General features: G+C 40.3%; 1 protein-coding gene and 1 long non-coding RNA gene across 2 annotated transcripts in view; both read right to left on the reverse strand.

Annotated features, from left to right (window-relative positions):
• Positions 1-504: 504 nt before the first annotated feature.
• On the reverse strand, positions 505-5,639 carry LOC120998194. Its single transcript, XR_005778312.1, has 2 exons — positions 1,708-5,639; positions 505-1,606 (listed from the first exon to the last, which is right to left on the reverse strand). It is a non-coding gene; the product is annotated as an uncharacterized LOC120998194 (long non-coding RNA).
• A 69-nt stretch (positions 5,640-5,708) lies between these two features.
• BACH2 (BTB domain and CNC homolog 2) overlaps positions 5,709-16,814 on the reverse strand; it is a 351,072-nt gene continuing 339,966 nt past the window's right edge. Inside the window, 6 exon segments of the mRNA XM_040428770.1 lie at positions 5,709-7,391; positions 7,393-7,447; positions 7,449-7,626; positions 7,629-7,725; positions 7,727-7,783; positions 12,528-12,734. Coding sequence (XP_040284704.1) covers positions 7,305-7,391; positions 7,393-7,447; positions 7,449-7,626; positions 7,629-7,725; positions 7,727-7,783; positions 12,528-12,734 — 681 coding nt within the window. The 3' untranslated portion in view covers positions 5,709-7,304.

Below are 16,814 nucleotides of genomic sequence, written 5' to 3' on the forward strand. Positions count from 1 at the left end.
GGTTTCTGCCTTAAACTAGACAACCTCTTTAAGACGGGCATGACAGTATGCTATATAATGACTATCTCTTGTGAAATGAGCGCTCTGTTCAATTCATATGTCTGCCTGATTAGTAAAGCTGGTCAACATTGTGATTTTAACAAGATTTTTTAGTTTCAAATAAATTAAAGCTACTTTCACACTAGCATTTCTCTTTTCCAGTATTGAGATCCGTCATAGGGTCTCAATGGGGACAAAACGTAACTGAACAGCAAACTGCGGTTTTCTTTCCATCATGGAATGCAGAGCAAAAAGGATCCACCATGACCCACAATGCAAGTCAATGGGGACGGATCCATTTTCTCTGACACAATATAAAACGGATCCATCCCCCATTGACTTTCAATAGTGTTCATGGCGGATCCGTCCTTGCTATGTTATGGATAATACAACCGGATCCGTTCATAATGGATGCAGATGGTTGTATTATCAGTAATGGATGTGAAAGTAGCCTAAGGTATTAAAGGAGTTGTGCAACTTTTTTTGTTGCGGTTGGGGGAACTTTTTTTGTTGGGGTTGGGGGTTGGCATCCCCCTTCCTCCTGAGCAAAACTGCAAAGGGAAGCATTTTTACCTGCTTCCTGGTGCTGTGTCCCAACTCCTTCACTTCTTGGATCTTGGCTGCTCCACTGCGCTCCCTGTATGCAAATTTCTAGATGCCACTGCAGCTAATTGCTTGCCGCAGCGGTGGCCTCCTCCCATTTGTCATGATGCAAGAGAAGCAGGTCGGCTACAGCTGCATCAAACAGGAAGTTTACATCCATGAAGCCCAGCAGAGCAGCGGAGGCTGGGGAGAGAAGCACGCAAGTATTCTTCTCTTTGCAGGTCTGCCCTTTAATGATTGAAAAATCCTTTATCTATTTGCTATACAAAGTCTTTTTTCAGTACACATTGAACACACAACTTTCTACATCTTGCATATTTCCTCCCTTGTCTAGCAAATTTTTTATCCTGAAGCTGCATGATTTTCTGCACCATTTTCATGCTTCCTGTCGTTTTTTGGAAGATCTTAAAACAAACCTAAGTAGTAGTCACCAAGAAAAGAAGTCAACTGGTTGCCAAGCAACCTGAACTAACACACCTCACAGAATATAATGAAGAAAGGGGTATACAAGAACAGATATAACCCCAGGTTCTGCAAAGGGACGTTATTCAACTGAACTCTGTGTATACAGCTTACTACAATTGTGTTAAAGGGATTACCCTCTGAATAGGTCATCAGCATCTGATCAGTGGGGGTCCGACACCCCGGACTTCCGCTGATCAGCTATTTGAGAAGGTCTCGTGGCTCTACTGAGTCCCACCTCCTTCTCACAGCATACCAAGCACAGGGCCACACATTGTGCAGAGGCTGAGGTTGGTATCACAGCTCAGTCAAATTCACTTAAATGGCGATGAGTGATGTGGCTGGCCTAGGTTAAGCAGTGAGAAGGCCGCAATGCTCACAGGAGTGCCAGCACCATCTCTAACAGCTGATTAGCGGCCCCCACCAATCAGATGACCTGTTACAAAGAGTTGGATAACACCTTTAAGGCTTCCATACACATTTAATAGCTTTCAGCTGACAGCTTCTCTCCTGACTCCCTCCAAAGTCCCCCATACACAAACACTTCAGATGAGTGTGTATGTGCTGTCAATGGGCAATGAAGAGAAAGCTGCTGCCAGACACTTCTGGTGGCAGCTCATCTCCTGGAAGTACTAAAGAATTGGGCGAAAACATTCACTTTGCCCAATCTTTCTCTTCCCAACATCATCTGTTGGGGGAGAGTCAGAAGCTCCCCATACACATTACACTGTGATCTGAAAATGCTGCTCTCAGGGGGTTTCTGGCAACAACAAATCAATGTGTATGGGGGCCTTTAGGCTTTAAATTTGTTTTAGCATTTTGTTGAACATAACGTATAGCAGCAGCAGCAGGACACAGATCACGAGATACAAGGTGAAGAGGATATTGTTTGTACTGATGAAACAAATTTGTAACACCAAAACAGGCTATTACTTCTACTCCTTGAAGCTTGTGCAAGTTGACAGTATAGATTATTAGACCTCTTCTTACTTAGCAACACACTTTAATTGTGTGTAACCACTGATAAAGTACAGTAATATGGCTTATAGTTTATTATGCTGTTTTATCATCATATTTGTAGATACAACATGGTATATATTAACAGGATATTATCAAGTAATTTAATAAAAACTTAAACAGTTAGGAACTGAGTTTAACTTAATAAATTCTCTGTCACCTAATTCTGGCATCAAAAACGTCAACGGAAATCGAGTTTTTCTTTCAAAACTTTCCCGTCAGAACACTGACAAGACATTTGAGTATTTATTTCAATACATATCTGCACTGTTCATGCATTCTGCTATCAAGCAATACTCATTGTAAGTTAAATTAACAATTATTACAGTTGAGTTACTTTCAACTGCTGTCATCTTGCATTAGAAATGTATGTACATCTAAAGTAATGGCTTCTAATAAGTAGTCCTGCATGAGGGATTTATTTAAGTTCATTTAAAATGAAACTGAAGATACAGCTTAATGTTCGTGAGCTCCAATAAAGATCCAAGTTGGAACCACCTCATCTTTCCTTACCCTTAATGCAACCAGCCAAATACAAATGTATTACAAGCGCTGTCTGTCTCTCTGGGAGCAACAAAAATAGAGTTCATCATCCACATAAATGACACTAAATACATGATGTAAGGGTAAATAGGAAACTGCATGCACAGTATATAAGATTAGCAGCTGGGCCCCCAGGGATCGTGGAGATAATAGCATCTACTACCAATGTTACATCAATTGTTATGGCACAAGTCTCCAGACTGTAATTACAACAGATAACAGTTCTATCCATTATGATACAAGTGACATAGGGTAATACAATAATCAATTCAATCTCCAAACGGTGTGGTGACAACGATATTGGGAAGAAAGACGGAAAAAAATTGTTTCAAAGAATTAGCTAGAAAAAAATAATAAAAATGAAAGAAGCTGTGAAATGGCTGCTCCGAGATACTAATCCAAACTGAGTAAAACCAAGGGAAATTGTATAGACAAGTCATTACTGATTATCAATTAAGATAATAAATAGCATCTAAAACAAAGTAGTTACAAGTCACTGCAGTAAAGAAACATGGCTAACCAAATCCAAACATGTTCGTGCAGTATCTAGGGTAGATTAAGAGCATGGAGAAAACTATTACATAGCTTAAAAATCGAAGGTGAGCACAAAAAAATTACATATTTCCTATTAATAAATACAAAAAAAGAGGCAATCAAACACTGCCAAGCGTAATAAAGTATATTGCGGCATCTGCTCTTCAGCCACACCACTTAATCTTCAATCAAGTGTTACTGTGCAGAAAATAGCATAACCTTTGTACAAGTACAATATATAGCATAATGTGTATTGGAAATCCAAAAAGTTATATAAATGAAATTCCTAGAACAGGATTCAATGTGATGCTACTGTCAGATATTTGCAAAATGGCAATAAATTGCTAGGGGATCTAAACAGGCCCAAAATTTGATTCTTCGTTGCGGCTTGATAGTTCACAGAATGGCTAATATAACAGAACTTCCGGGGCTAAATTAAAACACTGACATATACTAGACTTATACACATTTTCAAAGGCAAGATAGTGTACATCACAAATACTGCACGATGAGTGAGGATTTACACATCATTATCTAGAAACACATTTTTAGATATAACTAATAATCACATGTGGCATTTTGCATTTCTCCTGTATCAGCAAAATAAACTTGATTTCATTGCCCTAACATTTATTAATTTACTGAATCATTTTCCCCAGGCAACCAGCCTTGAGATGAAGTAGCCACTAAGTGCAAGCCTGAAACATAGGGAATGTGTGATGCAATACAGAACATGAAAATACTTGGGAAATATTTTTCAATTCCATATATCTGTCACCTGCTAACTTTTTAATATTTCATCAACGCAAGCTTTAGGATTTCTACTACTACAAAGTGTCATGAAATTGAAAATGTAACACCGACATGTTTATATCCTCACTCTTAACATCAAGTGCCAATCATTCCTTCATGTGGTCTTGATGCCTGGAACATAGCCAAACAAAAGGGCACATAGTAGAAAAGCAAAAGTTAAGTAAGCAAAGTTTGTCTTGAGAATCTTATATAAGACGAAGAACTTTTTAAAATAACCTCTGGTGTTGGACATTTCACATTTTCCACACGAGTGTACTTGCTCACTGCCCATGCTGTAGACAGTCCGCAATGCACTGGCAACGGCCGTGTGCACTCTGCTTGCGGATTGCGGAACCATTCACTTGAATGTGTCTGTGATCCGCAACATACGGCCAAAGATAGAACATGTTCTATAGTTCTGTGGTGCGAAGGCACGAATTAGAAACCCACGGAAGTGCTTCCGATCCGTGCCTCTGCACTGCAAAAAGATAGGTGATGCACTATCTTCAGTCAAGTCAACGGGTCCACATCCCTGATACGAAGTGCACATGGCCAGTGCCCTATACTGCGGACCGGCCGTTAACGGTCACAATATGGGCACTGAGCAAGTACGCTTGTGGGCATGAGCCCTCAATCATCCTTTGCAAAAACTGAGAATACATAAGTGGCCAAAGTGAACTACATCTAAAACCATACCACTTTGAGTGTAATAAAGGGTTTTCTATTATCTTAAGTTCTAGGCAACCATGACATAAATGTTTCAATGAATGTGACCCATGTCACTGTGAACCATTACATTATGTGTACATTAGACTGCCTTCTAACATGTCCATTGAGTGTGAAAAGTAGCTTGCCCCATGTGTCTCTTTTGTCTGTGAGCCCTCTCATTCATTGAGCAAGTCACGAGGAGCTACATTACAGAACGCTACATGTGGTCCAAAGAAAGAATGCATAAAAGATAATGGTAGAACACATTCATATTGCCAATAATGGCTGTAAAATAAATGAGTACCATTTCTATACAGATGAGAATGAAAATGCTACAAGTAGAATTTCAGAAACTTTTATAGTTTTTGTATGCAGCCCATTCAAGATAAAGTGATCTGTAAAGCAACTAATCAATTCATTCGGGGTTTGGCCAGATCATGGTTACTGGCATGGGTTTGGGTAGGCTATTGCATATGTGAAATCATGCATTGGATTAATACAACATGCTGCCTCTAAACTTTCTCGTGGTATTACAATAGTTACAACACCCTATGCCATTGAGTCAGTGTATAAAGTGGTTTGATTTTATAATTTAGGCAAAGGGCTACATATGGAATTGTGGCCGTGCAATATAAGACCTGCAATGTAGTTTGTGCGAAATTCTCAAGGTTTGGATTTCGGCTGACTGTCATGTTGCAGTAAGTTCTGGGTCACAATGAAACCGTTCATTATTATTAGTTGTGATGCATGGTGATCTTATGTTGCGTGGCCACAAGTCTTAGCCTGGCTGGGACTATAAAGGGACGGAGCGGAGTAAAATCTTACTTTAGTACTGTAAAAGCAACACCTCTTGGCACAGAGCCATGTGTTAATAGTTCATGGTTTTTCAACTATAGCGTTATCAGTTCATTGTGGAAACAATATTTCGCTGCTAGTTAAAATAGTTATAAGGCAGAGATTTCCAAATAATGTCTTAAAATGTTTCTACTAAAACTAGAGACGAGAACCTTTCATTAACCAATTCTGACTGCCTTGATACTGATCATTCTGGAATGGGGTTACAGGTGGATGGAGAAAGACATTCTATGACACTAGACTGTATATAGGGAGAATCTTGAGCAAAAAGTCACTATTTACTCAAGATAGAAAGTACAACTGTGTATGGAAAAAAACTGAAAAGCAATTTCATTTTCATTTATGTTACAGGCAAAGCAGAGGGAATGGGGCAACCAATATAAGTTACCGAGCTTACTCAACTGAGAGACTGCTGCAGCACAAATGTGCACTACATGGTCAAAACCTACTTCATTAAACATCTGAGCTGCCTTGCATAGCAACAATTCAAACGAACAACAGTTAATTCTAACGTTTTTGTCTTCCAATACCCAGCAATACAGCATATCCTTATCAGATACATTATAGGAATTGTTTGTGGCCGTGTCACTAAGGAAAACACCCAGGGAAGCCAGGATAAGTTTCTTTCTAAAAACCGAATAGAAACTATTTTGTAAAAATGTACGATGGAATTCCTGCACTGTTACTATGAGGTATGTGATTTTCATTGGTTTGATGGACTGCAGCAACTCCCTTTGTCAGCATATTTACAGATTCTGATTTAAAACATGTTTCTCAGAAAAGAAAAACACCTACAAAAGTCCAGAGACGGCATCAAGCAAAGTTCAATCTTAAGAACAGTTTTTAAGTACAGTAGCTGGAACTGGGGAAAATGTGTGTTGAAATTTTACACTATATGGTAAATGTAATATTTGGCAAGAAAATATTCCTACACCCTAATATCCTGAGTATTTTCTTTCTTTTTTGTTTTCTTTGTTATACAAACAAATAATGCATATGTAGTCATGGTAAATTGACACACGACAGCGAAACTCAGTGCATGTGGCTAAGAGAAAGTCTGTGTAAGAAAAAACCGACAAAAATATGACTTGATTGAAATGAAGACTGGCGCAGTGTGGCGCTAAAAGCTCATAAGTAATAAAAAAATTACAATAAGCGGTTTATAAATAACTAAAAACTGAAAGATAGTGTCAGACTGAAAAAAAATGTGAAGCAGTCTGTGGCATCAATGAGATTAAAAGGAATGTTGGATATTGTGTGAACAGAAAAGAAGCGTTGACTTCCAGTTTTATGTTGTGAAGATCGAGGGATGCATGGACTTTTTGCATATGGATATAGAACCTATATACAGTTCACCTATAAAATCTTGATTAGCGGTCTTTAATGAAAACAAATGAACATTCTGAGGAAATTCCTGAGATAGGGTTTGTGACACGGGTCACTGAGAATATAAGCTGCAGTTGGGTCTCATCATGAGTATTAATCCATCCCTGTTAAGATCTGAAATTAGAATACCTTAACAAATATTATAGAACACAAGGAGGACAGTGTAGCCACTGTCTAGTTCCTTGCCTGAGCAAGGTATAGCACCATCGTGACTGGATCTCCAACTTTCAGAGAGGAGGAAAATACTTATAAAACATTATTGCTGCTAAGACTGCTGTATAGTGTGCACCAATAATGTTTTCTGGAGGCAGTGGCAGCCCAAGGCTGACAGGTGACTTCTGTTTGACCATGCGGCTGTAACATCACTAGGAGAAATCTTTCCTTGGTTGTTCATCCGTTGTACATTTCTCGGTCATCTCTTGACAGAAGTCCACTGTCACTGTTTGGCTGTTCTGGTTCCAAACAAGTCTCTCTCTCTGAGTAAGTACCATGATCAGACCCTCCACACTCTTCTTGCTATACAATTCTCTGGTATATTGTTTGAAACTGAGTGACTTCCAAGCTGGACTTGACCTTGCTCATTGCAGCACTGCATGTTTTCTCCCACATCCTGGGACGTGGTAAGTTTTTGCTCTATTCCTGCTGGTAAAGGGTTGAATGCAGCTGCTGTGGGTAGATCCAAAGGCTCAAAACAGGACAGTACCTGTGTAGGGCTTGAATCTGCTCAGGACTCTGAATATCTCTACACACTTCTTGGGATAGGCAAGAGAAGTTGTCGAGTAGCTCCTCCCATGCAGGCCTTTAGCTGGTTCCTTTCTGTTAATAACTTTTCTTTTTCACATACCTTAAGAAAGAAGAAAATATATCATAGTTTACTGCAAACCTCTGTCTTACAAAAAACCTTTATAAGTCTTAAAGAAATTGTTCAGGATTAGAAATATGTGGCTTGCTTTCTTCTAAAAACAAATCCTAGATAACCCCTTTGAGCTGCGTAGTCATGACATCTACCTTAATTTAGCTCAGCCATATGTTTTAAGCTGTGCACAGATCACTCTATATAGTACCATTTATGAATTTCCTATAAATCCATAATTAAAGCTTCAGTGAGCTCGACATTATTACACAGGCATAGTGGCTTGTCCATGTGGATGGCTGTTTCTGGTAGTCTATCTCGGTGCCCTTCAAGTGAATGTGAGTGAGCTGCAGTACAGCTGTGCTATGTATACATTTGTGTGCCTATGTACACTAAAGAAGACACATCACCTGCTGATTGTTTGGAGCTTCATGGGTTGAACTACAACTATTTTTTAAAATTGATGGCCTCTTCTAGGGATTGATCAACAATATTTAAAAGTGGTGGTCAACTTTAGAAAACCCAATTTCCTTTACAATTATTGGCAATTCTAAATTAATAGACTGGTATGTCTCTATTCAGTATCCTATCTCTTTGTTAGAGTGGAGAGTAGTTGCAAAGATAGTCTCTTATTTCAGAGAACCTATGCTGCCCTGCATTGCACAAACAACCCATTGTTGTGAATGGGCAGTATGTATATTTCCCCTGTGTGGTGCTCTAGCGAATTTAACACTTAGCATCATGTTTTCTCACAGTTTACAGCTAATCGCTGGGGTCCTAACAGGTTAACATATTGTCAGTTCATGACACCTTTCTAACATGTAGGCACTGCCTAAAGTGGACAACTCTTTAAATTTTGTTAACCCCTTAGCGCACGAACCATAAATATACGAGATGGCAGAGGCTCAGGAACTGAGCCACCACCATCAGCAGCCGGTGTCAGCTGTAACAAAAAATATAAGTACATTTAAAAAATGATAACAACATAAAGTGGACATAAGGTAAATACTTATTAACTATTTTGTGAGATAGTTTAAAAGAATAACGCTAACGGAAAAGAATAACACTAAAGAAACACGGAAAAGAATACGCTAGTGTGAAAGTACCCTTAGCCTCATTCTGTGGGTCTGTGAGATTATTTGTAAAAATTATTTTCTCTTTGCATCACCATATTTTTTTATTATTTTTTTTTATAGTTAGTTAGAGTACATCTACAGAGCTTGTTTTGATGGGTAATCTGTACTTTTTATGGATACCATTTTGGAGTGTGTTTGACTTTTTTTATCATATTACTTTTTTTGTGAGGTGAAGAGACAAACATGGCAAATTGGCAATTTTGATTTGTTCTTCAGTTACAGCATTCCACTGGATAGGATAAATACATTTATATTTTAATAGTATGGGTGTTTTGGGGTGTGGCGGTGCAAAAGATCATTATTTGATTATTTTTAATATGGAGAAATTGGTGATAGGAATTTGTATGCATTTTTTTATAATTTTAAAAAAGTTCTTTAAATAAATTTAAGTTAAAAAGTAATCATTAAAACACTTTTCCCACAGACTGTATTTATTTAAGAATGCAGCACATGGAACATTTAATATATTCTTATGGAGCACTGCCACTTGCAGACCTCCATAAGAATATACCTTTGATAGGCAACACGCTCCAGGGCACCACCAGAAACGTTGAAATCGGTAAAGGCATTCAGGCTGTGGGAGTGCAGAGCTCCCGAGGAAAGCCACCTAGGCTGCTGTCGTCACAATTGACTACAGCATCTGATGGGTTAAATGTCTGCCATTGGCGATATCTCCAATTGCAGATATTATGCCCAGGTGACTGCTGTGTGAAACAGCAGAAACCCGGCGGCTTTAAAAACGCCAGGAAAAAGTTAAGGGGTTAAACCAGTTTAATAAAATTCTGTTAAGAAATTATAGTTTATGCATATATTCATGTAGTTTTATTTCCAGCTTTTATAAACCAGTACTACATTTGATTGATCTAACACGAACATTTGCAAGGGGGGGGGGGGGGGGGGCAAAGTTTGTTTAACTACATATGCCTATATAACAGACTATGTTGAAGAGGGTACATGGACATGATTACATTACATGATTAGAAATTATATTTATCTGTGTTATCACAAACAACAATTTTTAACTGAAATCATTATAAACAAAAACTCCAGTGTCTAGATTAACTTTCTGAGAAGGGATGAAAATAACACCAGGGGGCACCATAGAAAGCCTGTAACAACAATATCTAGACACATGAGTTTCTTTGTTTTTAATGATTCCAATTGAAATTCTTTTAACCTTTTCCTGACCTTTGCCTCACATGCTGTAAAAATGGCGCCTGCTCCACAGCGGAGCTTGTGCCATAGCCACCAGGTTTCTGCTGTTTGAAGTTACGACCACAGCATCTTAGGTGGCTTTCTTCTGGAACGTTGCACTCCCAGAGCACGAACAGTTTCCCTGCGCTAAAGCTATTTGTTCGCTGGGGTAGTCTTGGTCCCTTTAAAGGATCTGAGGCTACCATAGCAATAGTTCCTAGGAAAGTACTGAATGTCCCATAGACTGCAATGGTAATAAATTAAAATCTATGGGACAAATGATTTACTGATCACATGTTCAAGTCTCATAAGGGAACTTAAAGGCTATGTACACCTTTGCTGGCAATTTTTATTATTATTATTGCATTGTACTCCGCTAAAAATCCTTTTTTCAATTGGTCTTTATTAAAAAACATTTACCCACTGTCTTTGTGCAGCCTTGCGTTTATCAAGCAGCAGGATCTGAATTTTCACAGTTTCATCAGACAGCTTACCTTATGGGCTCCTTATTTCTGACCTTATAAACACTCATTATAACTCAATTCTTACCTTACTGATAAGAATGTGTCTTAAAGCGAACCTTTCACCAGGATTTCACCTAATAAACTATTAACAGTACCTTATAGATTATGCTCATTCTGTTTAAATGCATTCTTGTCCCGCTTTCCTGGGATGTATGTTGATGAAAAAAACGACTTATAAAGTCCTTGTCTCCAGCTCCTGCAGTCACGGTGGAAGTCAAGGGGGTAGCCCTTCCCTCACTCCGGGCTGTACCTCCCCTGCCCTAACCCCTCCTCTAACTAGTGAAACTGACACCCGGCTCAGTCGCCGGGACCGCGCTTGTACTGGCGGCGCATGCGCCGTTGGTCTCAGTAGCAGCGCGATCCCGTCTAGGCGCGGACTGAAGCGCGATCCTGTGAGTGAATTGCGCATGCGTCCGTCCCAGATGCCTCCCTGTTTTCTGTTCTTCAGGCGCGCGCCTGAATAGAAGACAGGGAGGCATCGGGGACGGACGGCGCATGCGCAATTCACTCACAGGATCGCGCTTCAGTCCGCGCCTAGACGGGATCGCGCTGCTACTGAGACCAACGGCGCATGCGCCGCCAGTACAAGCGCGGTCCCGGCGACTGAGCCGGGTGTCAGTTTCACTAGTTAGAGGAGGGGTTAGGGCAGGGGAGGTACAGCCCGGAGTGAGGGAAGGGCTACCCCCTTGACTTCCACCGTGACTGCAGGAGCTGGAGACAAGGACTTTATAAGTCGTTTTTTTCATCAATATACATCCCAGGAAAGCGGGACAAGAATGCATTTAAACAGAATGAGCATAATCTATAAAGGTACTGTTAATAGTTTATTAGGTGAAATCCTGGTGAAAGGTTCGCTTTAAATAGGTGCTTATGACCTTTTAGTAATTTAAAGAGATAAGGTTTATTAGATGACCAGCACAAACTGAAAGTAAAAAGTACGAGTCACACAGCTAGAAGAACAGCAAACCCTTTGTGACAGAATGGCTCAATATTTTTAATAAAGATCTACTGAAAAAATTATTTTTAGCCCAAATTAGTAAAATGCAAAAATTACTCCAAAGGTGTATATAGCCTCTAATATAAAAAATTTAAAAATAAATTCAAATACCCTATAATAAGAATAAACAATAAAAAGATCATTTGCACCGCAACATCCCAAAATTCCCAGAAAGCACATAAATGTATTTATCATGTACAGTGAATGTAATAATGGAAAAAAAATAATAATCAAAATGGCCCTTTTGCCTTATCTGTCGCCAAACAAAATAAAAAAAAAGTGATCAAAAAGGCATACACGCTAAAATAGTATCAATAAAAACAGATTGCCCTGCAAAATGATTCCCCACACAGCACCGTAGTAAAAAGGTATGAAGGTCAGAATATACTGATGCAATTTATTTTTTCAAAGTTATTTTGTAAGTATAAAAACTATACAAATGTGGTATCATTGTAATCGTACTGACCTGGAGAATGAAGGGAACAGGTCAGTTACAGTATACTGCATAGCAAACGTAAAAACAAAATCCATTTGGATTTTTTTTTTACAGCTTCCACCTACAGTGTATGGAACAGTGCCATTAGAAAGTACAACTTGTCCCTCAAAAAACAAACCCTCATACAGCTGTGTGAATGGAAAAATAAAAAGTTATGGCTCCGGGAAGGCAAGGAGTAAAAATGAAATCTCAGGGTCCTGACAGGGTTATTGTTTTATGTAAACAGAGTAATAATTAATCAAAGGATAACCCCTTTAGAATAGACATAGGGATTTGACGACCTGTAACAAGAAAAAAGTGTTCAGCTCAAAATGCTTGTATTTCCAGTAAATCCATGGAAGGAACCATTATCTTTTCTTATTCCACAGTGATGGTATGTAGTACTCACCAGCTTATGTATTTCACATTCTAAATTCTGTATACAGTCGAGTTTTCTCTTGCGACATCGCTGTGCAGCTATTCTGTTTTTGCTCCGCCGTCGAATGTCATGAATGAATTCCAACTGTTCTGAGGTCAGCTTGTGCATTTTTATCATCATCTGGAAATCATTACGTGGAAGATCTGTGATTTGATCAACTGGAAAGGGCAGCTTAACCTACAGGACAGAAGAAAGCATAATAAAATACTGTTCAAAAGGTGGAAATCTGACAACATAAGGAACTATTTTTGTTGTGTATTTGATAACTAAATGAGAGTCTTCACCTAGTATAGACAGTAAAGATTGCATTACATCAAACTATAACATACAACATATGTAGGGCATATGTACAACTACAAAAACTGTACTAAGTAATAATATGCAATGCATTTGGAAAGTCTTCAGACCCTTTTACTTTTTTTACGTTTTGTTATGTTGCGGACTTCTGCTAAAATAAAAAGAAAATTCAGGTTTTCCCCCATCAATCTGCATTCAATACCCCATAATGAGAAAGTGAAAACAGAATCTTAGACATTTTAAAAAATGTATTAAAAACAAAAAACTAAAGATTCGCATGGACAAAAATATTCAGACTAGGGATCGACCGATATAGATTTTTTAGGGCCGATACCGATAATTTGTGAACTTTCAGGCCGATAGCCGATAATTTATACAGATATTCTGGTAATTTTCATTTTAAAAAAAATATATAAAAAATTCCTACACAAATCTGCTGTAAATTAATATGTTTATTGTTAACATGTATTTTTTTTTTTAATCTTTCTTTTATTTATACTTAATATATTGGTGTTTATTTATTTATTTACTAACTTTTAGCCCCCTTAGGGACTAGAACCCTTGTCCTATTCACCCTGATAGATCTCTATCAGGGTGAATAGGAGCTCACACTGTCCCTGCTGCTCTGTGCTATGTGCACACAGCAGCATGGAGCTTACCATGGCAGCCAGGGCTTCAATAGCGTCCTGGCTGTTATGGTAACCGATCGGAGCCCCAGGATTACACTGCTGGGGCTCCGATCGGAGGAGCAGGGGAGAGGGGATCCTGTGGCCACTGCCACCAATGATTAATACTGGGGGGGCGCACTGCTCCACCAATGATTAATACTTGGGGGCTTGGGGGGGCGCACTGCGCCACCAATGATTAATACTGGGGGCTTGGGGGGGGGGCGCACTGCGCCACCAATGAAGAGAAATCTCTCATTAATTCATATAAAGGAGGCGGGAGCTGGCTGCAGACTCACATAGCCGGCTCCCGACCTCTATGAGCGGTAGCTGCGATCCGCGGCACCTGAGGGGTTAACTACCGCAGATCGCAGCTACCGCTCATAGAGGTCGGGAGCCGGCTATGTGATTCTGCAGCCAGCTCCCGCCTCCTGTAATGAATGAGAGATTTCTCTTCATTAGTGGCGCAGTGGCCATAACCCCTCCCCTTTTCTTGTCCTCCTTCCTCTCATTGGCGGCAGCACAGGGGGAGGGAGACACTGCTTCCTTCTCCCCTGTGCTGCTGAGGGAACACTGAGAGCGCTATCAGCAGCGCGCTCTGTGTTCCCAATACGTTATCGGAATATCGGCAAAATAGATGCCGATACTGATAACTGTCAAAATCATGAATATCGGCCGATAATATCGGTAAAACCGATAATCGGTTGATCCCTAATTCAGACCCTTTGCTATGACCCTTGAAATTTAGCTCTGGGGGCATACCATTTCTATACTTTGACTGGACTCCGCCTGTGGTTATTTCAGTTGATTGGACATGATTTGGAAAGACACACTCCTGTATATATAAGGTCTCACAGCTGACAATGCATATCAGAGCCCAAATCAAGTCATGAGGAGGAAAGAGCTACCTATAGTGCACAGAGACATGATTATGCAAGGGAACAGATCTGGAGAAGGGTACAAAAAAATTCTACTGCACTGAAAAGAGCACAATGGCCTCCATAATTCTTAGATGGAAGAAGTTTGAAAAAATCAGGACTCCTTCTAGAGCTGGCCTCCCCACCAAACTAAGTAATCGAGAGAGAAGGGCCTCTTAAGAGTGGTGACCAAGAGACCAATAGTCACCCTGACTAAGCTCCAAAGATCCTGTGTGTAGATGGGAGAAACGTTTATGAGTTTAACCATCACTGCAGCACTCCACCAATCTGGGCTTTATGGCAGGGTTGGGCAGAAGGAAACATCTCCTCAGTAAGGCCGAATGCACATGGCCGTGAGCGGTCCGTGGTACGCCGGCCTGGATTTCTGCTGACAGCAGGAGCGCACGGCGTCATTGGTTGCTATGACGCCGTGCGCTTCATGCCACGGCTGCACTACAGTAATACACTCGTATCATCTATACCAGTGTACTACTGTAGTGCTGCGGCGGCATGAAGTGTACGGCGTCATAGCAACCAATGACGCCGTGCGCTCCTGCTGTCAGCAGAAATCCAGGCCGGCATACCACAGACCGCTCACGGCCGTGGAACATGGCCGTGTGCATTCGGCCTAAGAGACACATGAAAGCCCAGACAATGAGAATCAGATTGAACTTTTTGGTCTCAATTCTAAGCGTCATGTCTGGGAAAAAAAAAAAACAGGCACTGCTCCTCACCTGCCCAATACCATCCCTAGAATGATGGTGGCAGCATCATGCTGTGGGGTGTTTTTCAATGGCTGGGGCAGGAACACTATCAGAGTTGAGGAAAAGCTGAATGGAGCAAAATACAGAGATATTTTTAATGAAACCCTGATCCAGAGTGCTCTGAACCTCAAACTGGGCTGAAGTTTCACCTTCAGACAATACAATGATCCTAAGCCCACAACCAAGACAATTGAGGAGTGGCTTAGGGAGAACTCTTAAGGCTCATTCCGAAGACCGTATGCTATCTGCAAAAATGCAGATCCGTTTTTTTGCGGATTAGATGCTGACCCATTCACTTCTATAGGGCCCTTTTCTATTCCACGGTTCCGCAAAACAAATGAAACATGTCCTATACTTGTCCATAAAAATCAGGACATGGCCCCATTGTAGTCTATGGGTCCGCAAAAATACTGAATGCTAGCCGTTTTTTTGCGGATCCGCAAAAAACGGATAGCATTCAGTATTTTTGTGGACAGCATACGGCCGTCTGAATGGGCCCTTAATGTCCTTGAGTGGCCCAGCCAGAGCTCTGACTTAAAAACAATCGAACATCTCTGCAGAGACGTGAAAATGGCTGTCCATTGATGATCGATTGAGAGGATCTGCAGAGAAGAATGGCAGAAAATCCTCAAATCCAGATGTGCAAACCTTGTGGCATCATACCCAAGAAGACTGGAGGCTGTAATCACTAAGTACTAGGTAAAGGTTCTGAATACTTATGTCAATGCAATATTTTAGTTTTTCCTTTATAATATATTAATGAAGATTTTGAACATTCTGTTTTCACTTTGTCATTATGGGGTATTGAGTGTAGAATGACAAGAATTTTTTTTTTAATTTAGCACAAGGCCACTACATAACAAAATGTGAAAAAGGTGAAAGGGTCTGAAGACTTTCCAAATGCACTGTACTCCATTTATAACACCTAATAACTTGAATACGCCTTAAAGGCTATGTGCAATTTTTTTTTATGATTGGTCCAACAGAAAATGCAAAGGGTGCTACTAGAGCATGTCAGTTCTATACAGAAAAAAGAACTTCATATTTTCAATAAAGACCAATTAAAAAAAATATTTTTAGCTCAAAATGAATACAAGGCAATAATAATAATAATAAAAAGCCTCCAAAGGTGTACTTAGCCTTTAACCCGCAGGAAACCAGCGCCGTACAGGGGGGGGACTTAAATCCCAGCGCCGTACAGGGTACTCCCACCCGATCAGCTGCAGGGGTCCGGCAGTCACTGATAGCCGCTGACCGCGGCATGTGTGGTATCCTGACGGGTCCCGGGTGTCCATCGGGTCCCTGCGCTGCTGTGAAGGGGACCAGATTGCTCGGACGGCAGCACAATGCCTTCCTTAGGCATCGTGGCTGCCTTCATGCGAGATCCAGCCCCCTGGATGTCACAGGAAGCAAGCTGTAAGTGTACTACATTCAGTAAGACAGATGTATTGTAATGCATTGTACAGGGAATAAGACCCCCAAAAGTTGAAGTCCCAGAGTGGAATAAAAAATTAAGTAAAACAAAAGTTTTACAAAAAGTCTTATGTACCCCAAAATGGGACCAATCAAACCGTCATCTCATCCCGCAAAAAATTAGACCCTACCTCGGACATT

Source organism: Bufo bufo, chromosome 4 (assembly GCF_905171765.1).
Source record: "Bufo bufo chromosome 4, aBufBuf1.1, whole genome shotgun sequence".
In the NCBI taxonomy this organism is placed as follows: Eukaryota; Metazoa; Chordata; class Amphibia; order Anura; family Bufonidae; genus Bufo; species Bufo bufo.